The 24727-nt window shown below is 40.5% G+C and overlaps 1 protein-coding gene across 1 annotated transcript in view; it reads left to right on the top strand.

The window, feature by feature from the left end:
• Window positions 1-24727, top strand: part of uacaa (uveal autoantigen with coiled-coil domains and ankyrin repeats a) — a 154236-nt gene that overhangs the window by 108062 nt on the left and 21447 nt on the right. Inside the window, exons 9-14 of the mRNA XM_048615924.1 lie at window positions 9566-9603; window positions 13072-13161; window positions 15660-15767; window positions 19232-19264; window positions 21511-21609; window positions 24278-24326. Of these exons, the coding sequence (XP_048471881.1) occupies window positions 9566-9603; window positions 13072-13161; window positions 15660-15767; window positions 19232-19264; window positions 21511-21609; window positions 24278-24326 (417 nt within the window). The remainder of the gene's footprint in view (window positions 1-9565; window positions 9604-13071; window positions 13162-15659; window positions 15768-19231; window positions 19265-21510; window positions 21610-24277; window positions 24327-24727) is intronic.

The raw sequence follows: 24727 nt of genomic DNA, 5'->3' as shown, positions 1-24727 counted from the left end.
CCTTCCTCAGAATCAGTTCTGAGGAAGGGTCACCGGACCCGAAACGTTAATTCTGTTTTCTCCTCCACAGATGCTGCCAGACCTGCTGAGCTTTTCCAGCAACTTTGTTCCAACTTTACACTTTCCCACATTGTTCCATCTGCCAGATTTTTGTGTTCTCTAACTTATTGGTAAACTTTGTAGCTTCCTCATGTCTTCACAACATCTTTTCCTACCTATCTTTGTGGTACTGTCTGCATACCTTTGCTCCCCTCATCAAAGTCCTCGGTGCAAATTGTACAAAGTTGAGTCCTCAGCTCAGATCCCTGCAGGCTCTTGTCACTTCCTCCCAGTCTTGTATCCATGCTAATATATTACACCATACATCGTGCGATTTTATTTTCTGCAGTAAAGTTTGATGTGCAACTTACCAAATGCCTACTGGAAATCTAAGTCAAGTCTACAGGCAACCCCTTTTATCCAGTTTGCATGTTAATCCTTCAAAGAACTCCAATCAACTGGTTAAACATTATGTCCCTTTGACAACTCAATGCAATTAAATTGAGGTTTTTCTAAATCTGCAGCTATAATGGTTTCCTCCAGGTGCTCCGGTTTCCTCGCACAGTCCAAAGATGTGCAGGGTAGGTGGATTGGCCATGCTAAATTGCCCAGGGATGTTTAGGGTAGGTGGGTTAGACATGGGGAAATCAGGGGTAGGGGAATGGGTCTGGGTGGGGCGCTCTTCGGAGGAGCGGTGTGGACTTGTTGGGCCGAATGGCCTGTTTCCACACTGTAGGGATTCTATGATAATCTCTTTAGTGATCAATTCTCACCTGTTCTCCATTATAAATGTCAAGCTTAACTGGTTATAGTTTCTTGTTTTCTACCTCCTTTCATTCTTGGATGGAGCAGTTATTTGCTACTTTCCAGTCTGATGGAACCTTTTCTGAATCTAGGGAATTTTGGAAAATTAAAACCTAAGCATCTACTATCTCATTAACAACTTCTTTGAAGATCCTCGAATGAAGTCCATTTGTCCTCAGAGTCTTGTTAGCTGCAGCTCCATCAGTTTGCTCAGAAGACTTGCCTCGTGATTGTAATTTTGTCAAATTCCTCCCTTCCTTCCCCTCCTGGTTTACAGAAGTACTGGCATGTCTTTTGTATTCTCTACAATTAACAAAATATCTGTTAATTTCATCCTCTTTTATTACCTGGCGGACCAACACTACTTTTATATAGTTTTCCTCATCAAATGTGTGTAGAAACTCTTGCTATCATTTGTCTATTCCTAGTCAGCTGTCTCTCGTACTCTAATTTCTTCTTCCTATCTAACCTGTTTGTCACTCACTGCAGTTCTTTATATTCTGACCAATTATCTGAACCTCCACTCATCTTTGCATGGTTGGTTGTTTTTTAAGTTTGATGTTTTCCCTAAGTACTTTGGTTAACCATGGATGGATGGTCCTTGCTTTGAAATTTTTGTTGATAATAAAAGTTCACTCCTGAAATATCTCCTTAAATGTCTGTCACTATCTCTGTACTGATCTATCCCCTTGCCTGGTATGCCAGTTCATGTCAGCTAGGTCAGCTTTCATGCCCACATAATTGCCCTTAATTAAGTTTAAAATACTAGAGTTTGACACAGTCCTTTTTTTTCAAACATGTGAAATTTAATCACAATGAGGTCACTGCTGGCTTGGTGGGGGGTGGTGGGGGCACTTAATTCTGAGGTCGCTAATTCTTTCTTGTCACATTATACAATGCCAAGGTGAGCATAACCTGCTTTCTGGTCAATTTCAAAACGTGTTACTGTAAGAAACTATCTCAAAAGCTTTCTGAGAACTCCACATGCAGGATACCATGACTAATCTGCTATTTTTCAATTCCGATGGATTAAAGTCACCCATGATTATTGCCATCACTTCACAAACACAAAATCTATCTTCCGGTACACTTGGTCCAAAAATGTAATTACTGTTAGGATTCTTGTAGATCACTCCCACTAGTGACTTATTTCCCTGATTATTCTTCATCTCCACCCAAAACCAATTTTCCATCACACCAATTTGTGGACCGTGTTAATGTTTAAGAATGTAAAAAAAACTTTACCCATTTACCAGAGACTCCTCAATCTGCCAAGTCCTTTCCACGTTGTAAAGTAAAGGCTAATTTCAATCCGTTCTGACATATCTAACTTCTATGTCTCTTTGCCATGGGCTCCTTTGTTTACCTCTTCATACTGCTGACTGCCTGTCTCGAAGTCTTCATTTTTGCCCGATCCTCTAGGTGACACTGTCTGTCACCAGCTCCTCTTCCAGGTGCTACAGACTCTGTCTCGGGATCCTCGGTATGCCACCCTCTCTCTGTGGGTGGTTGAATGAGAGAAGGGTTTTGGGCAGTCTGTATTAAAGCTGGAGGAGGTGCCCTCAATGACCTTTTGGATGATGCCAAGTGAAGAACAGTGGGTAGGTTGGGGAAGATCCAAAGCAGTTTCAAGACCATAACTGGAGAGAAGGGACTTGGAGGAGTAGTGATGGTTTAATGTAAAGAATGGAACGGGTAGCATAATACCAGAGAGGAAAGAAATTAAAGGTGGTGTGATGGTGAATGGGATCAAAAAGATGGGAGCCTCAGAAGGACTGGGTAAAACTTAGATGAACTGCATTCTGAAACATTTTTCATTTTGAAACATTGATACCCTGCGATGAAGTGGATTTTAAAACAACACCTCAAAGCGTGTGTTATTCTTTTCCAAAAACATGATTGCCATTAATTTTATTATAAAGGCATGTTGCAGGATGGGAAACAGTGCAATCAATATGCACTTTGACAGGAGAGGCAGCAAATTAGGAATGGGTCAAATTGCTTGAAGACTCAACTCGTCACATAGGGGAGGCGATGGCCTAGTGTTATTATGACTGGACAGTTAATTCAGAGACCCAGATAATGTTCTAGGCACCTGGGTTCGCATCCTGCATGGCAGATGGTGAAATTTGAATTCAATAAAAAAAAAATCTGGAATTAAGAGTCTAATGATGATCATGAATCCATTGTCAATTGACAGGAAAACCCATCTGGTTCACTAATGTCCTTAAGGGAAGGAAACTGCCATCCTTACCTGGTCTGGCCTACATGTGACTCCAGACCCACGACTATGTGGTTGTCTCGTAACTGCCCTCTGGGCAATTAGGGGTGGGCAATAAATGCTGCCTAGTCAGCGACACCCTCGTCCCATGAAGGAATAAAAAAATAAATCTGCCACAATGGAGGCCAGCTCCCAATTTCCTTATATAGCCCAGGTACTTACTTCGGCTCAGCTGTGCCTCAGTTAATTGCGCACATGCCTTGGAATCTCAGATTTAAGTTCAAATTTCATTCCAAGGTGTGAGCACCAAAGTCAAGGTTAATCCTTCACTGAAATCTTGAGGGGAAGCCACATTGCAGGAGGTGCTGTATCTTGGAGTAAATGTTAGTGAGGCCTTGTCCATGGGTTTCCCCTGATGCCTTACCGATAATTCTCTCTTGATAAGAATGCAAAACAAAACCATTTCCTACACTGCAACAGTGACTACTACACTTCAAATAATATTTCATCTTTAATGCTGTTCTTTCACAGCCTTGGTGCTAGTGAAAAGGGTTAAAAAATGCAAATCTGTTTTTTTTTTTATATTATTGCTCTTGTACCGAATCAGAAAAACCATTGATATCTTGTTAAGTTTCTTAGTGCCTTATCAATTTCTTCATTTGACCACATAACTAGTAATGCCATAAGCCTGTTTAAGGCTGAACACTTTATATTGTCCACGATGTGCCACATCTCTATCAATTTCTGGTAAACACAGTGGTGAATCGACTGTCTTGTGTTGCTTTACAAGTTAAATGTAAGAGTATTTCAAAAGTCAAAAATAACAAATTGAATCATTCAGCTATGTCATGGTATATTTTCACTGAGATTAATTTTTTTCTGTCCTGATGACTCTGAAAGAAGAGGTTTGTGTAACATAATTGTGTGATATCATAGAGAATCATAGAGTCATAAGAGTCCATACAGTGTGGAAACAGGCCCTTCGGCCCAACAAGTCCACACCAACTCTCAGAACATCCCACCCAGATCCATCCCCCATAACCCACCTAATCTACACATCCCTCAACACTATGGGCAATTTAGCACGGCCAATCCACCTAGCCTGCACGTCTTTGGACTGTGGGAGGAAACCAGAGCACCCAGTGGAATCCCACGCAGACACGGGGAGAATGTGCAAACTCCACACAGTTGCCCGAGGGTGGAATTGAACCCGGGTCCCTGGTGCTGTGATATAATGGAGACTAACTGTTGGGCTGGGGAGGAGGAGCAGGGAAATTGAGAGTAATTGGCTTTTATTTTAAAAGGGCTAGCACAGGTATGATGGGGCCACATAACCTTTGCTATGTGATGAATGTGCTCAGCTAACCAGCCTTGATGCAAGCGTTGATCAACTATTTAATCGCAGAGTTGAATGGTTGGCCAGACCTGTTATCACTTTCACGTGTGTGTCCATTTTCCCTTTGGGAGTTACTAAGCAGATGTTATAAAACCAGGATGGCTGAGAAAAACAGAACATGTGGAATGGATTTATTTGAATTTTCGGCACTTGTGGGGCGTGAGGAAAGTATAGTTCGTGCTAATTTGAACTCCATTCCCAAATATTTGTTTTTTGCTTGTACTCCCCGAGCAAGCACAGCTGATCCCCATTTACTTTCACTTTGAGTCGCTTAGGCCCTATAACTTTCAAATGACTGCAATGCACTCTTCCAATTCCCTAATTCAGTCAGTCCACCAGTGGTGACTGTGCTTTCAGCTTCCTGGGTGGTAAGATTTTGGATTCCATCCATAAACATCGTCACCTGTCACACACTCTCCTCCTACATGATGCTCCTTGAACTATTTCCAACCTGTTCAGAGATGTAATTCCACATCTCTGGAGTAGGCGGGTCTTGGACCCAAGCCTCCTGGTCCATAGGTAGGGACACTACCATAGAACCACAAGAGGGCCCCTTGATGGTCTTTAAACACAAAGTACAAGAATTAGGAACAGTGTAGGCCATTTGGACCCTCAGCCTGCTCCACCATTTTGTAAGATAATGGCAGATCTGATTTGTGACCTTCTCTCCAATTTCCTGTCTTCCCCTGACTCCCTTGTGATCAAAATCTGTCTAACTCCACCTTGGATGTATTGTGTGACACAACCTGTACTGGTGTCTATGGAAGAGAATTCCACAGGCTGATCCTCTGAGGAAAAACTACCTCCTCATCTTGGTCCTAAATAGGACCTCCCTAATTTTTGCACTAATTTTTAAACCTACCTCTTTCATTTTGAGCTTGCCTTAATACAACCTTCTGTGGCCAGGAGTCCCATTTTGTTTGATAATGGTCCTGTGAAGCAAGTTGGGCCATTTTACTCTGTTAATGGTGCTGTATGACTGTGTACATTGTTAAAATACCAAGGAAAGTTATGACATTTGCAAAGCTTCAACTTCTCAACGACCTTTAAAATCTAAATAAAAACTGAAAGATCCAAATGAAAATCGTGGAGGCTCCTTTGCAGTAAGTTCACTGCCCGTGAAGCGTATGAACTATTAAAATTAAAGGCACTTACTGAGTTGCCGGTTGGATTTGAGACTGTGTGTATGTCGCATGTAGGGTTTCTGATTCTGTTCTCTAAGGCAGGGCTGTGGCAAAACAAAACCTCAAAATCATGTTTTGATTTTATTTAAATTTTCCTTGACCATTTTTGATTAGTTATAAAACATATCGGATTATAGTGGTGGCAGGGTAATATAAAAGCTACATAACTGGAGACAACTGGAGGTTGGAGGGTATGTGTTGGAAACTCCAGGTCTGTGTCCAATCACAGTTGACACCTGGAGCATTATTGGACCCACGATTAAAATTCCCAATTGTCGAAATAATATTTTCAGAATGTGACTTTGCTTTTGAGTGTCCATCCTTACTGCTTTGGTGCAGGCTGCTACACGTAGGCAACTGTGTGAAGACTGCTGAAATCAGTGGTCGCGGGTGTTGTCAAGGAGTTAAAATTGTTTTGTGGACAAGAGAAAAATAATTGGAGAAAGAGATGAGATTGTGCGAAGCCGATTTCTTTTTCGGAGAGCTTTCCAGATAACTCTTTAGTGCCATCTCCTGATTTGAGGCTGGATTACTGAAGCTTTACTGCAAAGTGCAATTACATGGTCAGCTATGGTGTGTTCTGTGCGTTCATATGAATTAAATTTCAGAACTCTGGGTGAATGAGCAGTTTAGTCCCACGATTCAACTAGTTATGCAACAATTTAATGTGACATGTTGGGGATTGCGCTGTCAAAATAAGAACTTTGATTTATGTACAATGAAACCTCATCAAATCTCTGTACGTGCTGAAGAGCTTTTCAATCAATAATAGATTGACTGCACTTCAGAAACTACGATCATAAAGTGAAAGAGCTGTCATGAGATAGTACCTTTCTTGAACTCCAGATGTCCCAGATTTCTCTCTCTCTGCAACTAATTAAGTACTTTTTGAAGCCTAGTGCTATGGAGGAATGTCAAAACCGGTTTGTTACTTTTGAGACTGCTGTGAGCAATGTGATAATGACAGGATAATCTGATTATTTCCATGATGTTGGTGGTGGGTTGAATATTAACCAGAACACTCCCCTGCTCCCCTTCTGAATACTGCCTTGGGATCTTTTATGTTTGTTCAAAAGTGTGGACAGACCCTCTTTACTGTCTTGCTTCAAACAACAGTGCTGATGTCTGTGCAATATTCCCTTGGTATTGCTCTGGAATGTTTACCTTGATCAGAACCCTAAAGGGGCATCTGTTGTGTAAATTAATCTATTGAACAGAAACGTTGCAAGTTCAAAATTGCACTGAAAAAAATGTTTGAAATGAGTGAAAAGTCCCTTGGTTATCAAATTGGAAATTACTGTCTGTCACTCCATCAAGCACTTTTTGATCATTATGCTTAGATCATTAACACAACTTTCATGGAAATAAGATTTTCACCTTGTTTCCTAGCAGGGATGTTGGGAAAGGACCTGTTCCACTTCTGCTTAATGTAGATGCCTATTTCATTCCAGTATGTTTCTCTCCCACAACTGTGCCTGCCAGAAGTCTGCCTTCTGTACTTCTCCATCATTCCTGAGTTTGCTGACCCTCATTGGCTCCCCTTCTGTCATATCATGTCATGTCTTTCTTTAAATTCACATCTTTGTTTTCAAATCCCTCCATGGGCTCACTTGTCCCTATCTCTGTAATCTTCATCAGCTGCACGGCTTTCTGAGATAATTGTACATCTCACATTCTGGTCCCTTGCACGTCTTAGATTTCAAGCACTCCTTACTGGTGCCCATACCTTTTTAAGTACCAAAACTTTAAGCTTTGGATCTCGCTCCTTAAATTTCTGTTTTTCTCTCCTGAAAGTCCACATCTTTGACCAATCTTTAAGTTCTAATATATTCTTTTGTGACTTGGTGTTACATCTTGTTATTACATCATTGGACATTTTACTGCATTAAAAGTGCTATGTAAATACGATTTGGTGTCAGCTGTTCTTATACTTCGGCCTATCAAGGGACAGTGTCTAAGAATTTGATGTGTTGTTAATTTATCTTTTGTTAAATGTGTATAAAGTGGGTCAAATGGATCATTTTTGAGTTGGTAAACTGTAACTAATGGGATTCCAGAGGGGATTTAGTGCAGGGGCCTTGATTATTTACAATGTTTATTAATGACTTAAATGAAGGAACCAGATCGAATGCATATTGCTGTTTACTGCAGGACTTTGGTCAGAATTTTTGTTTTTGTTGAATAAATGAAGATTGCATGCTGAGATTATCTCTTTTTTTCAATGTTAAATTTGGGGACATAACCTCAAAAAAGAATCATGGATAACCACTTTTGTCAGACAAATGATGTTGTCTGTTGTATTATCACAACTGAGAGAGGTGTCTGTTAGGTTTTCCATACTTTGTACAATCTGTATATTGTCTGGATGACAGTCGGAAAATGGAAACTTTAGGGCTTCATGCATCTGTTTGCTTTGTGATCTGTGGATGTTATTTCTTTGCTGTAACCTGTTATGGTAATACTGTTCACTGTGAAAGCTCAGCAAGTTGGGCTAGAGTGAATATACTCAAGGTGGGGGACTGGTAATTACACTGTATTTGGGCTTGGCCAAAACCTTCAAAAGCCTGAAGTAAGGGTATGATCCCGAAAGAATCAATTGTCTCTTGTCCCCGTGGATACTGGATGATGCATTGTATTTTTCCAGCCTTTTCTGTTTCAAATAGACCCCTTGCCAAACAACATTCTGATTATTTTAATGTTAAGTGATGATCTTGCTGCAATGTTTTGTGCTTATCAGCAATTCTGTGAATTCCAGGTGCTGTGCTAGTAGTTTGTCATTCAGACTATCTGGGGACACTTGTAGTGCAGTTTTTGTGGCCCTAGCCCCCCAGAATCCTAATGCCTAAGATCATAGAGAGCCGTACAAGGCCAACCTCCTGTCAGCGGTTGTGCTGGCTGTTTAAAAAGGCCAGTCAATTAGATCTCCACCCCCTGCCCCTGCTCCTTCCCCAACGCAATGTAAATGTTGCTCTTTAAGTGTCTGTCTAATTTTGAGAGCGACGGTTGTTTCTGCTTGTACAGTCCTTTAAAGCCAATGCTTTCCAAATCATGACGCGACTCTGCATAAACATTTTTCTGTTTTTTTTTTTGCTGCAACTCCCAGATGAGTGAGTGGAGTGGAGAGGAGAGATTTTGTTTTCAAATAGTCATACGGCACGGAAACTGACCCTTGGGTCCAACCAGTCCAAGCTGACCATAATCCCAAACTAAATTAGTCCCACCTGCCTGCGCTTGGCCCATAATCCTCCAAACATTTCCTATTCATTAACTTATCCAGATGTCTTTTAAACGTTGTAACTGTACCAGCATCCACCACTTTCTCTGAGAGTTCATTCCACACATGATCCACAGTGTTTCTTTTAAAACAAAAAAATTGCCCCTCATGTCCCTTTTTAAATCTTTCTCCTTTTGTGTTAGAAATATGGCCTGTAGCCTTGAAATCCCCCATCCTAGGGAAGAGACACCTGCCATTCACCGTGTTTATGCCCCTCATGATTTCTTAAACCTCCATAAGGTCAGTTCCCAACCACCTACGCTCCAGTGAGAAAAGTCCCACCCTCTCCTTGTAACTGAAACCCGGCAGCATCCTGGTAAATCTTTTCTGAGCTTAATATCACCTTCTTCTATTTGGTTTCTTTTGAGATCATTAAAAATTTTTAGTTGAAACACAAATGAAAGAACCATCTTGAATCTGGCATTTGGGATAAGATTACTGTTTACAGTGTCTTTTACTCTTTCTCCCTGCTTCACCCCAATCTACGTACACTGCTACTAAAACACTTTTCTACGTTTCACATGTCCTTTTTCCTTGCATTCTGTCTCCTTTCAAACATTTTGTGGGTTTGAGGATAACTCGAGCAAAGAATTGAGGAATGTTGTAATATGTTCAAACTTAAGCCCTCTTTTTTTAAACCCCCTCAGCAAGGGAACCGAGCGTGAAATCACAACAGGTGTCTCAGGTAAGACTTTCTGATTCTATCATTTTTGTTTGTTTGGATTAATTCTGCTTACTCTAATATTGCAGAGCCACAGATTTAGTAATATGTTTCAGTGCTGTGAGATTGTGTCTTGGTGCAGTTTTGCTCAACTGTGTGTGTGCGTTTCTGTGTGTGTGTGTTTGCTCAACTCTACGTGGTAAACCTTGGCTTATCCTGCTGAAATTTCCGATTCCTCACCCCCCCCCCCCCCCCCCCCCCCCCCGCCCCCACTTTTGAGTGTCCTCAGGCCTCTCTGCTGTTTGGTGATTGAGCCTTCTGCCCCTCAACCCTACATTCCGCCAATCTTGCCCCAAACTCCTCGGCCTCTTTATCTTCACTCCCCTTCAAGGGTCCTCTGTGAAACCCAGCTGCATCACCAAAGCCTGCCTTCTGACCCCCTGTAGCCCAACATCTGTTTTCTGAAGACACTTTTGTGAATTTTTGGGAAAACAGAAATCCTATTCTTTAAAAGACGTTGTAAAAACCATGTGTGCAGTCCCATTGTGACAGAACAAGATCAGAAGCACACCTTTATGGTGATAGATTCCTTTCTTCCATTATGTTCCTCCCCCCAACTTCTGTCCACACCTATCCAATTTGTTGGTAAGGTTAAAATTAAGATTTGAGTGCATGTCCACTAGTTCTTGACTACTAAGAAGGAGGATGGTGAACTATTTGATCAGGTATGTGGCTCTTTTCAACTGTTTACCATATGGGACCACAGGAGCAGGAGTAGGCTATTCAGAAACTTGAGTCTGTTCCACCAATCTGGATCATGGCTGATCGTCTACATCAACTCAATATTCATCTAAATATAAACTTGAAAATGTATAGTGTTTATGCAGATGGATTTCTTCATCTAGAATATGTGGTTCGTTTGCAAACATTGTGAAAGAAATAACTTTTAAGGGCAAATCTTCTACTGATTGGAATTTGCTCCTAAGCAAAAATTGGCTATTAGAAATGATTTTTTACTTCTCTGGCCTTATTAGACTCTCTCATCTGTCTGTGATTCTAACTCTCAACATCTCATTTCCTTGTTTACTGACTGCATTGACTGCCAGATGGTTTTCAGTTCTAACTGACTGAAATATAACAGTGATGATGGGAGAAGAGAAAGGTATGTACATACAAATCAAATCTCTATGAAGCTGAAGTCAAGGATGAATGCATAGGTATCTCCACACAGTACTTGAGCAGACGTGGTGAATTTTTTTTTGGTTTTGACTGTGATTTAGGGAGCAAGATTTTCTATACCAAGCCCCCTGAGTGGTGTGCCTGTGGAATTCACTACCACAGGCAACAATCGAGGCCAGAACATTGGGTATAGCACTTGGGTCTAAAGGGATCAAAGGATATGGGTGTTGAGGGGGAAAGCAGGAACAGGTTATTGAATTCCTTGATGAGCCAATGATCATTAATGGCAGCGCAGGCTTGGAGGGAAAATCCAGGAAAGTGGGATGTGAGGAATTCCGGGTCAGCCATGATGCTGGAATGGCGGAGCAGCCTACTCCTATAACTATTTCTTATGGAAGGGTGGAATGGCCTATTCCTGCTCCTGTTTTCAGAGTGCCTGATCTCATCAAATGGCAAATGTAGAAAAGTGGCAGTCTGCGTTACAAGTTTCGAAACACACATGCATGGACTCCCTACAAGGTATGGACAGGTTCAGAAAGTGGCTTTTCCTAAGTTATGCGTGTTTGTGTTTCAGATTTCCGAAAAGAACTCCATCAACACTGACATGATTATATTTTAAATGGGAAGACTGCATTCATAAACCAACAGAAATCTAACATTCAGAGTTTTCAATGCCATTAGTTCATGGGGATACCAATCCTAAATGGTTTCAGAAACATTTTAACTCTGATATCCTGTTGGTACCATTGCCCCTCCTAATAAAAACACTCCATGCCCTCCCTCCCTCCACATCCACTTTGGAAACCTCTGACCTCCAGATATCAAGTATTATGTCAAAATGGAAATCTTTTAACTCGAGAAACTGTTGAAGAGCATACTCGATGAGGTTATTGACTTGCTTGCCGAGCCCTGGCTTGTTTTTGTTCAAATGTTTCATTTACCATGCTAGGTGACATCATCAGTGGAGCTTCCGATGAAGCAATGTTATTCTACTCTGCTTGGAATTTGTACTGTCCGGTCTGTTATGGTGAGTACTGTCACTTCTGGTTTTAATCTGTATGGGTTTGTATGTGGGGTCCAATTCTATATGTTTGATATGTTTGATTGAAGTATGGGTGGAGAACCATGCCTCTAGGAATTCCCTTGCAAGTCTGTGTTTGGCTTGGGCTACTGTGGTTACTTTATCCCAGTTGTCTGTTATGTAGGCATCTGTGGATGAAGTTGTGGGGATATCTGTTTAAGGCGAGGATTTTGTATAAATGCTCTTCCTTATAAGAGGAGGAGGACACAGTACACCCTAACATACTGGCCACACTGCCCTACATCAAGAACATATTGGAACTGACAAGAAGACTCCTAAGACCACTAGGAATCATGGTGGCCCACAAGCCCACAGCCACTCCACGACAGACGCTTACAAGGATTAAAGACCCCATTCCCACAGCATGCAGAACCAACGTGGTTTACAAAATACCATGCAATGACTGCCACAAACATTACATGGGACAGACAGGAAGGAAACTAGCCATTGAAATACATGAACATCAGCTAGCAGCAAAACGGCACGATGAACTCTCCTTAATATCTGTACATTCAGACAATGAAGGCCATCAGTTTAACTGGGACAAAGTAACCATAGTAGCCCAAGCCAAACATGGACTCGCATTGGAATTCCTAGGGGCATGGTTCTCCACTCCTACTTCAATCAAACATATAGAATTGGACCCCATATACAAACCCATAGAGATGAAAACCGGAAATGACAGTACTCATCATAACGGACCAGACCGTATCAGTTCCAAGTGGAGTAGAATAACATCGCTTCATCAGAGGCTCCACTGATGATGTTACCTAGCATGGTGACGAAATACCTGAACAAAAACAAGCCAGCTCGGCGAGCAAGTCAACAACCTCACCCACAACCCGAGCTACAGATATTTGCCAAAGCTTTGAGCGTACTCGATGAAATATGTGTCTGCATTAATGAAAAGATACCTATGGACAAAGTTATCCTTAGCAGATAATCCATTTTACTTATGGTGGTTTCCATGCAACCACATCATAAATATTAAAGTATCTAATCCTACTGCTTTCCTGTTTGCAAAGCTGTAAGGATGAAGCTGGGGAAAGACCACATTAAATGCCATCTGACTGTCCCTGGTGCTAGGCTCCTTCGTTTTTCAGTGTTGATAAATCACTGCAAACTGGTTTGAAACTTGTGTGGCCTGTGATTAGAAAATTTAGTGTTTAATCAAGGTGGATTTTGTTTTATCCCTTAAACATGAAGTTATTTTTTCATTGGTATCTATGCAGGGTCCTGAACTGTCACAGAAAATAGATCAAAGGCATTTTCAAACTGAAACACAGACAGCACAGAGTCAGAAGGAGCAACGCGTTGTAAAGGTATTAGTGTAGTGCACTCGCTAAAGAGCTACTGTTCATTTTTAATCTCTTGCCTCTCAGAATTACTTGGTTTATTACAGCCCTTGGATGTTTATCAGAAATGAACAAAAATGTTGAAATTTGTAAAACCACATGAGAAACAAAATGCTGCAGATGTTGTAAATCTGAAATTAAAACCGTGCTAGAAATACTCAGGTCAGGCAGCGTCTTTGGAGAGAGAAAGAGAGTGAACATAAAACGAAACAACACAAGTCTATGCTTTAGCAGAATGTAATGACATCTTTTTAGTTACCCACATGAGAGAGTAGACAGGGCCTAAGTCTGAAAGGCTCATGTGAAACATGCGCTGATGTCTCGACTTTGGATTTTGTGCTTAGGTCCCAATGATGAGGTTTGAAGTCAACTCTCTGACTGATGTAGGCGTGTTACCAGCTGAGTCACGGTTAATGTCTAAAGAGAGTACGGATGTAGTGTGATAACGGTGGAAAATCCCAAATGCTTGCTGCAACACTTGACATGTAGACCTCGCTGCATTTGAATTATGATTGAGAATATTTATCTTGACAATAACACTGGGGAAGGGTGGATTTTCAAATAATGACTGACTGCTGAGTTGACAAGGATAGAATGAGAATGATCGAGAACAGAAAGAAGCCATTCAGCCCAATATTTCATTGCTAGCTGTTTGTCTCAGCAGTTTGAGAGTCCTACTTCCCTGTTCTTTCCCCATAACGTAACCGTCATCCTTCAAATTATTCAAATCCATTTTGAAAGTTGCTATTGAATCTTCTTCCGAGTCCCAGATCACAACAACTCACTATTAAGAAATCACTCCACCTCCCTTTTAGCTCCCTGATGCCTTTTGCATTCTATCCGAGTTCACTAGTTCTGAAATTTTTGCCACGGGAATAAGTTTCTCCCCATCTTACCTCAATCAACACTCCCTTCGATTTTGGGCACCTCTCTCAAACCCCTATTGACCATTCTCTGCTCTAAGGAGGATGGTTATGTATTATGCAAATCATTCACTGGGAATGAGAATTCTGACAAAGCCAAATCTTAGTTTAGTTCTGAATCTTAATCCTTTGCCCATGCTAGTTTACATTTGTACGGTTTCTTTTAGCCCCTGTGACTATTTCTAAGGCTTAGTGTACATGACAAACATTTTGAGCAGAGATTCAGCCAGCATCGGTGGAAAGCATAAAGTTTTAAAAAGTAATACTTGTGCAGAAGCCTTTGTAAAAATAATAGCACCTTCAGAGGTTTGACTATGTCCAGAACTTTTATCAGAGGCTGGTGTATTTTTACATAAAATATGTTGCAATTATGATTAGTTTTTGTGTGCGAGTGTATAAATATACTTTTCTAAATTAATTCTATTTGCAGCTTGTGCATTACTTGTTCATTAATCCAGATTTAAAAGTACTAACTTGGTTATTGTACCTCGGGTTTATAAGAAATTAAAAATTGCAAAAGGTCACAATGTAGGTTTAGGGAGAGCCAATTAGAATCTGATGATTGAAAACTCAATTCTTATTCCTGTTTCCCATGTTGTATGTTTTTGAAGAGAATTATGCCTGACATGTTTTGATCTTTGAGCCAGAAAGTTGCAGTTTCCTTGACCCATTCTAGAGACACAAGTACAATATAGTCTGACACTCCCACTGTCTTGCTGAGGGTGTGCTGCACAGTTGTCTGTGCTGTTTTTCAAATGAGTCTTGTGTGCAATCTGCACTCTGCAGTGTAAATGATCCAAAGCTACTGTTTTGGAAAGGGGTATGGCAACTTATTCCCTGGTACTCTCGACAATGTTTCATCGTTCAGTTAGTCTTTTTAGATGTTAGTCATCATTTAGTTATTGTATTGTGGGAGCTTGTTTACTGTTTGGTTGTCCCCAGTTCAAACATTACTACATTGATTGTAAAATTGTACTTTTAAAAATGTAGTCACCATTCCAATGCAAGAAATGTGACGACTGGTTTGAATACAGCAAGCTCCCACAAATAGCAACAAGTTAGTGATCAAATTGCTGTTGATGTTGACTGAAGGGTGAATACAGGGAAATCTCATCTACTTAGTGTCATCCATTGCTAAGCGTCGGTGGCAAGGCCAGCAGTTGCTGCCCATTGCTAATATTTACTTTTGAGGAGCTGAAGCTTTGGGATCTTCTACATCCACTTGGACAGAGAGACAGGATTTAACATCACATAATTTCCTGTTGTGAAACTGAACCACTTCACATTTTTCAGGCAATAGGTGCAGGTTTTGAGATCTAATTTTATTCTTAATGAAAACCAAAAGAACTGCGGATGCTGTAAATCGGAGCCAAAAATAGAAATTGCTGGAAAAGCTGAGCATGTCTGCCAGCATGTGTGGAGAGAGATCAGAGTTAATGTTTCGGGCCAAGTGATCCTTCCTCAGAACTAATCTTCTTTTGCTTTAAGAAAAGAAAAGTTCAGAATAAAATATTTAATTTATTTTTATAATCATATGTCTAGGAACTTCAGATTGAAAATGAGGACCTCAAAGGCAAGTTGAAAAAGCATCAGCAAGATCAGAGGCTGTTTCAGGAGAGACTGAGTGGACTTCAGAAGCAACTGAATCAGGTACAGCAACCACCTGAATAGAGGTATCGCCTTTTTACATAGTAAAATATCCAAGGCGTTTCATGAGCAATTTTAAAGTGAGACAGATGGGAGAATATTAGGACAAGTCAGCAAAGGTTTGGTTAGAAGTAGGTTTTAAGAAATGTCCTGAAGGAGGCAAAAGAGGCATAATATCTCCAGAGGTCAGGGCCGAAGTGGTTCACAGTACCACCACCAACGGTGGAGTGTTAATGTCGGGAATGAATGCGATCCTGGATTTGGACGAATAGCCAAGGTCTTTTCCCCACGGTAGGGGAGTCCAAAACTAGAGGCCATAGATTTAAGGTGAGAGGGGAAAGATTTTAAAAAGGACCTGAGGGACAACTTTTTCATGCAGAGTGTGGTGTGTGTATGGAATGTGCTGTCAGAGGAAGTGATGGAGTTGGGTACAATTACAACATTTAAAAGGCATCTGGATGGGTATTTGAATAGGAAGGGTTTAAGGGGATATGGGCCAAATGCTGGCAAATGGGACTAGATTAATTTAGGATGTCTGGTTGGCATGGAGGATTTGGACTGAAGGGCCTGTTTCCATGCTGTGCAACTCTGACTGTATGAATGAGGAGATTTCCAAAGATTGTAGGGCTGGGGCAGATTAAAGAACTGGTACAGGGGCGAGGTCACTGAAATGGTTTGAAAACAGAGAATCTTTAAAGTCATGCAGTTAGCGGGTAGAGGGAGTGAAGGGGGAATGGAATTTGGTGCGAGGTTAGATGTGTGCAGCAGAGTCTTGGGCGAGCTCAATCTGATTGGACAAGTGCACAGAGTAATGGGGCTGAATTGAATAAGTGAAGCGTGTTAATTCAATGTTGAGCATTTGGGTGAAGGAAGTTTCAGTTTTGCTCTACATGCTGAATCTAACCCATTTGCATGCCTGTTTGTTGCCTCAGCATTGATGACCAGGACTTGGGAAGAGAGGAACAGTGTTTCAAAGTTTGTAGACAATACAAGTAGCAGGTTTTGGGATGATGTAGACTGATGAAGTCAAAAGACACGTGACAGATGAAAGTTAATGCACAGTTATGCATTTGAGGAAAATGAATGAGGAGAACAGTGCAGATAGAAATTGGTAAAAGATCAGAAGGATGATGAGAATTAGTGATGAGTTGAAATGCACTGCCTGGAAGGGTGGTGGGTACATAGTCACTTTTGAGGAAATTGGACATATAGTTGGAAAATTTGCGGAGCTCTAGGGAAAGTGGAGGTGAGTAAGATGAATTGGACAGCTCTTGCTAAGAGCTGGCACAAATATGATGAAATGAATGGCCTCAGCCTGTGCTGCAAGATTCCAATCTAGCAGCCAAAATAGGGAGCTCATGTAATGAAATACTGTAAGATTTTGGGGTTTGGCACCCACAGATACCGAAGATGGACAGTTGACTGTAAAAAATTTTAAGGTAGTTTACTAAGAATAAATATATGCTATACATTTAAGATATGATATATTAGTGAAGTATACAGGAAAAGTATACAATCTGTGACAGTTCGGAGCGATACACCGATGTCAGAGAGCAAGTGAGCTGTGGGCGCAGAGTATGTTGAGCTCAGTATCCTGCTCTCTCGCTGAAATGATAGGGAACTCCCCAACTCTCCCCGCCACCTTGCATCTTACCTGGTGCATCTTCCCTCTGAAGAAAACAGCTGCCCAAAAAGTGCTGCCCTGTGTCTCCAGACACTTAAACTACCAACCCCTTGAAATAAAGTACATTGTAAGCCACTTGTTGGAACCTTTTCAACCAACGAGCACAGAACAGTACCAAAGATGTCAAGATGGTGACCTCCCTCCTTCAGCTCAAGGTGAGCTTTTTGGCTCCCATCCAACTGAGGGTTATGTTCCCATTCCTTACCAGGCACTTGAATAGGTTCAAGGATGTACAGGACACCATTGTACTCACTTCGTACTGTCAACATGGAATGTTGAATCCTGATGTTTCCAAGAATGATGAGTTGAGATACACTGCCTGCAAGTGTATTTCCAGAGAGACAGAATGGTTTCTCTGTTGAGCTGGCCTTGTGCTATGTCTATCAATTCTTGTTGAGCATTTCTCTATTTACTTTAAAAAAAAACATAATTTATTAAAGCTCTAATTTCTTAGAATGCTATCCACGCAGTGCACTGAAATTTATTTCCTAGTGTTTATTATATAATTGTATTAGCTGCTGCCTCAAGGCTATACTAATATATCATACTAAACTTTTTTTTTTTCTGGCTTTAAGCTCTCAGAATTTGAAGTGAATCTTGAGGCAGGTGATTCAAACGTATTACAACTGTTTGATCCCTTTGAGGAAAACATAAAAATTTGTTTAAAGCTACCACTTCTGCTCATGGTTACATCTTTTATATAGATTCCTTCAAATTGATTCTATTTTTAATAACATTTGTCCTGTGTTTAATTTCCATTTCGAAATATGTAATGTTGTACTTATTGCTGTTTTTAAGAAAAGTTGGTTAATTCAATATTTATTCATTCTTGTTCATTAAGTAATTACAGCTGTTATTTCCTAGAAAGTAGTTTCTCCCTCCTTCCCCATCCCTCCATCTGCCGCCACCACCACCTGACTTCCACCTCTTATTGAACTGCTGAGTTGCATTGGTAAATCTGATCCCTTAAACTATAAATATTTTTAATAAATTAGCAAAGCCATTTGAAAAAGTTATTAATTGTTTAGCAACTGCCTTTTAACAGAAACTGCAATGCTGTTTTTAGATTTTAAAAACATATCCAAAGTTGCACAACAGTGAGCAGTTATGATTATATGTTATAATTCCAAATTAATCATATTGGTGTCTGACTTTGTGCCATAATCTTATGCATCATTTTGGAGCTTTATGGCTTATTTGTTTGATTTTCCTGATAACATGATAATTCTTATACTGAAGATAAACAATTGTTAAATGGCTTATTTTCTCATCTGTGGAGTTTGTGTGAATATGTATCTCAGTTAATGTGTGCCTTTCTCAGTCTTCAATACTGGAGTCATTCTTCCTCCCTACTTCATGCATAGACCATCCTACAAGCTTAGCTCCTTGCTTCTGTCCTACTTTGGAGATTGAGGTTTCTTTGCATCATGTTCTACTTCAGCTTAATTCTTTTCCATGACTTAAACTAAGGATCTTCTCTTTGTCTCCCAGTTTTCTTTACTCTGATCTGCTGACTTTTTAAAAACTTGCATCTTGGCATCAGCTAGCCACAATTTGTTGACCCACCTTGACTTTTTTCTTGAACTCTTTCCAGCTTTGTTGGTGCCATCGATAAGAGCCTGGGATCTTAACTAAAGGTATCTTAGTTGTTTAGAAAGAGAATCCCAAAGTTAACTGGAATCAGTGTTATAGAGTATAACTGAGAGGGACTGGAGATGAAGATGTGGTCAAAGTGAAGTGTGTGTTCTACTTGATAATCAAATTTGTTATTCCTGTTATATAGGAGTGCAAGGCAGTGGGAGATCTTCAAAATGAGGTATGTTTTTTTTTTAAAAGAAGTCGTAACTGAAAAATCAACTGTTCTTCATGCACTTCTTTCCTCTACAGTTAGTTCAGACTCGGTGGTTTTTCTCGGAAGCTGAAATTTTTGGAATTATTGAATTCTTTGTCTCTTTCTAACTGCCTACGATCATCAGATGTTATAAATCTGATTATAATGGTGTGCTTGCATCTATCTCATCTCTTCTGTATATCTTCATGCTGTCACCACCTCTCAACCACAATAAGGATGGGCTTTAAGATTGTACTGTGATCCTTCTGGCTTTTCTCAATTCTCACACCAGCCAGTGTCACCTTCTGAGCGAGATGGAAAATTTTGTGTTGGTTCCTTTTTTCATGATCTTTCTAAGCATTAAATAGATATTGGCCATCAAATGCAAGCAAATCCAACTCTGAATGAAATTATAATTTCAGGAAGTTTCTATAAACTTTACATTATTGCCTGTTAGCCTCCTTCTGTACCACAGCTTTATGTGATGTCAATTCATTTACCTTCTGAAAGCATAAACCTATCGTGAATTTTTATTGATACCAATCACTCCTATAGATAATTACATGATAATTACAAGTGAGGAAGATGATTTAGCCTGTTAGGTCATCCAACCAGATTAATCCTATCTGAGAGTTTGTTTCTGTATAGGTCACTGACTGAAGAAGTGCTTCCTTATACTTAACAGTCAAAATTTCCTTGCAACTAATCTGAACCGGTATCCCCTTGTTCTACTCTTCCAATTTAACTTAGTTTCTTTTCTGGAATAATCTCCAGCTATGTTTTATTCTGTAATCTTGCTCAGATATGTCTTGGAGATGCAATAACAGAAATTACTGGAAAAGCTCAGCAGGTCTGGCGGCACTTTTGGAGAGAAATCAGAGATAACATTTCAAGTCCAGTGACCCTTCCTCAGAACTTCCTTGGGTCACTGGACCCGAGACGTTATCTCTGATTTCTCTTCTCAGATGCCACCAGACCTGCTGAGCTTTTCCAGCAATTTCTGTTTTTGTTTCTAATTTCTGGCGTCCGCAGTTTGTTCGTTCTTTTTTTTATTGTGTCTTTGAGATGCTGATTTGTCCACGTACTCTTTTATAGCTCAAACCTTTGGGCAAAATCAAAGACTATTCATTGATCCCAGTCTTTTGCTATTATATTTACTAATGCTTTAAAGTGATCTTTGTATTGAATTTGTACATCTCTTTATCAGATTTTTACATGCTAGAGCACTTTGTAGGATGAAATGACTCATGTGTAGGCCAAACCATTCAGTGTGCTGCAACTTTCAAGATTTTACTGTATTTCACGGAGTTCATACTTGTGCTTTTCTCCAATCCCATTCTCTCCAAAGAAATGATTGAATTTATTTGATAGGAATTCACTTACTGAACCTCCATTGTTGGTCACAATGTGTTGAAATGAGAAATGTCCTTCATACATTGTGATTTGGTTCTTCCTGAATGCCTAATCTTCCTTGTTGTAGGGTCTGGCTATTTCTTAAATAAATTCAACATTTTTGCAACTAATCTGCTCCGCAACCTCTTCTAGATCTTCCTCCACCTCTGTACAAATAAATACTTGACATTGATCCTAAATCTGGTCTTTGTTAAACCCCTTACAGGCTTACTGGGAGTCTACTGATAGCCCAACAGATTGAATTGCTCCTGGTCTTTTCTGTCTCTTGAACTTTTAGTCTGACAGTAGAAGACATGATGTCATTGCTGATTTTTCTGTGGCACAATCTTAGCGTACAGTTTAACGCTGACTGATGATTTGATGAGTTAATGTTTTTCTTTCACTCTTCGTCTGGTGGCAGGAAACTAGAACGGGGTAAAGCCTTACAGTTGGAGCAAGGCTGATGGGTGATATCCTGAATCACTTTGTCATATACAGCCTGGTGGAAATCTAGAATGCTTTCCTCCCTAACCCATGTGCTTTAAAAACTTATTGAGGGTTGAGGGAGGTGGGGAAGAGGGAGAGTGCAGTATGTTCAGAGCTGAATCATTGTTGCTTAACCAAGATGTTCAGTTGGAATAAGAGGGACAGAATGGCCTCCTCTTGTCTCTTTGTCCCTAACATGGGTTAGGTGATCAGTTTACAGTTTGGATGTGAGTTTGTATTTTTATACCTTCTGCATGGCGGCAAGTTGCTTGATTGGAGTTTTACTTGTTAGATCCAAATGGTACTGGGAACAAGGAGTGATTTATGCTTCTGTACCGTGTTCAATCTTTCAGAGACAGCAGCTGAAAAACCTGTTGCTGGCACGGGACCGAGAACAGGAAGACAATATGAAGGTACTCGAGAGCCTGAGAGCCAAGCTTCGAACATATGAGGTACATGGATGACTTCTGCATGAATACATGACATGTATGCTTGCATGTTAAAGCAATCACTGTTGTGATTCAAACCCACTGCTTTATTCATCATTGCTAATAGGTCCTGTACCCCCATTCAGTCCAATCATCAGTTGTCTTGCATTGCAAAGCTGACACTCCAGTATGTTGTTGAGGGGGCACTGGGCCATCTTGGGGGCAAGACGTTTGACCAAAGTGCTATCAGTCCTTGCAGCTGGATGTTACCCAATAGTAATCTGAAAGAAGAGCACAAAAATTCTCACTTGTGATGAGCACAAAAACATATCCCTCAACCATCATCACTAAACCAGATTATTACCGTTGCAGTTTGTGGGAGCTTGCTGTGTGCAAAGTGACCATCATGTTTCTCACATAACGATGGTATTTGCACCTCAAGAGTACGTGACTGTTTTCGAGACACTTTTGAAAACTCCCAAGGATGCAAAGGATACTATATAAATGCAAAAGTGTTCTCCTCTCATTACAGTTTCTCGGGATATCTCTGCAACTTGAGCTTTGTTGCCAGCACCGTGCATTTTAATGAATCCTGTTCCTAATTGGATTCTGAAGCATTGTGTGTTGACAGAGGCCAGTTATTTTATCAGCTGCTCCCTTTCTCAGTGAGCAGCTGGTTGGAGAGACTGAAGGGTGTCTTCTACTTGTTAATTTTACTTGTCCAGATGCTTTGCTTCTCTTTAGCTGTGGTTATGCAGTAAGTTGTTCAGACTTTGATAATTTGAGTGTTTATAACACAGTTGGTGGCTGGTCATCATGTTTTTGAATACATCCTGTTGTAATGTTTTGAAATTGCTGCATGAGATTTTGTGAGCTCTCTGAGGAACTTCCTTGATTGCTCTGTCGCATTCCTGCCCACCTCGTACCCCTAACCCTGCCAAGAATAAAAAGATTGTGCTATTTTTCACCAGCTTGAGTTTGTAGAAACAAATTTGAGACTTCTCATCTGATTGTCATTGTGGAGGATTTCCTGCCCCTGACATGGTCTGCCTGTGTCTCGTACTTTCCCAGGAAAGTATAAAACGGGCCAAAGTCAGGGTGTAGCACTCTGAATGTCTATGGTGGCCACGTGTCTTAATTCCAGCTTCAAAGTCAGAGTTTCCTCACTCACTTTTACACCAGCTATTCCCCCCTCTACTTCCTTCACTTTTATTTTGTGTGCTAGTTGTTCCAAGTGAATCAGCCAGGTTTGTGTTTAAAACAAAAATCGTGAGCTTGCTGACAGTCACAGATTGTGGCAGGTATCACTTAAGCACAATAAGGTGCAGGAACTTGCTACTCTGACTCAGATTAGATAACCTGGCACTTTTTTACCTCCCTTGAAAATGTGACTTATTCTAGACTGCCGATGTTCTTCCAAACTGGGTTTCACATTTTTCTAATACATACCTGGTTATCCTACATCTTCCACTTTCCTTAAATGATAGGGGACGTGATGGCCTGATGGTATTATCACTAGACTAATCATCAAGAGACCCAGATCATGTTCTAGGGACCTGGGTTTGAATCCTGCCATGGCAGATGGTGGAATTTTATCTCAACAAAAATCTGGAGTTAAGAGTGTAATGATGACCATAAAACCATTGTCAATTGTTAGAAAAACCCATTTGATTTACTTGTGTCCTTTTAGGGAAGGAAATCTGCTATCCTTACCTGGTCTGGTCTACATGTAACTCCAGACCCACAGCAATGTGGTTGACTCTCAACTGCCCTCTGGGCAATTAGGGGTGGCCAGTGGATGCTGGCCCAGCCAGCGCTGCCCACATCATGAATTTTTTAAAAATTTTAAGCTCATCTAAAGCTATGCTCTCTCACCTTAACCTGTGCCGTCATGTTCAGTCATCTATCACTCCTGTGCTTGAACTCCACTGCTCCCAGTCAAGCAAGTTCCTCCATGGCATCACTCTGTATCTTTGTAGCTTTGTCCAGACCAAGAATTCTGTTAAAACGCTGCTCTCCTCCAATGTTGGCCGCTTGCGTATCTGTGATAATCCCTCCAACATCGGAGGTCACATCTTCAGCTGCTTGGTTCATAGTTTCTTGCATTTCACCCTTATCCAACAAGCCCCTCCACCTTTTGGGATCTCTCACCTCCTATACGTCCTTAAAATGCTCAGTTTAAAAAAAAAAATACCTTTTTTAACTAAGCCTTCAACCATCTCTTCTTCAGTCACCTTATTGATCGTACTTTGCTTTATAATTTTATTAGCCCACGGGATATTGGTGTAGCTCACTCAGCCAGCATGTGTTGCCTGCCCCTAGTTGCCCTTGAGAAGGTAGTGGTGAGCTGCCTTCTTGAACCACTGTAGTCCACATGCTGTTGGTAGACTCACGGTGCTGTTCAGGAGAGAGTTCCAGACTTTTGACCCAAGGACAGTGAAGGAACAGCGATATATTTCCAAGTCAAGATGATGAGTGGCTTGGAGGGGTACTTGATGGTTGTGGTGTTTCCATGTATCTGCAGCACTTACAGAATCTCAGAAATGTTATGCTGGAGAAGGTGGTCTAATGATGCTGTGTTGCATTTCATGGCATTAAAGTTGTTATATGAACTTGAGTTGTTCTTACTGAAACATTGGAGGATCCTTTTGAATTTAATTGTTAATGAAACCTTGTGTTTTAATTAATGTAGAGTGGGCACTTCTACGAGCAGATGACTGCAGGCATCCCAATGGTAAAGGGTAAGATTGAATCTTTATTTTTAATAGCTATAAATCATTACTTTTTAAAAATTTTGATGGGCTCAAGACTTTTGAATTTGGAGTAGTAAGCAAAGAAATGTTAAATTGGATGACAATTACTGTGACGTAGATAAATCTACCGTGATTAACCTGAAATTATTTGCATATCTGATTTGGTTTAGCTAAGGTATTATTATTTGGCATGTAAATCTGAATTATTTTTATTGCTTTTAAAATTCCACTATTTGCCATGGTGGGGACCAAACCCATGACCCAACAGCTATAAGCTGAGGGTTCTGGATTACTAATCCAGAGACATTACCACTATGACATCCTCGACCTGCATTATGGAGGGTTAATTCTGTTGATTATTAATATTGAGCAGTGTTAATATTTCTTCT

Source organism: Rhincodon typus, chromosome 33 (assembly GCF_021869965.1).
Source record: "Rhincodon typus isolate 14 chromosome 33, sRhiTyp1.1, whole genome shotgun sequence".
NCBI lineage: Eukaryota > Metazoa > Chordata > Chondrichthyes > Orectolobiformes > Rhincodontidae > Rhincodon > Rhincodon typus.
This window is presented reverse-complemented; position numbering and strand designations above follow the sequence as displayed.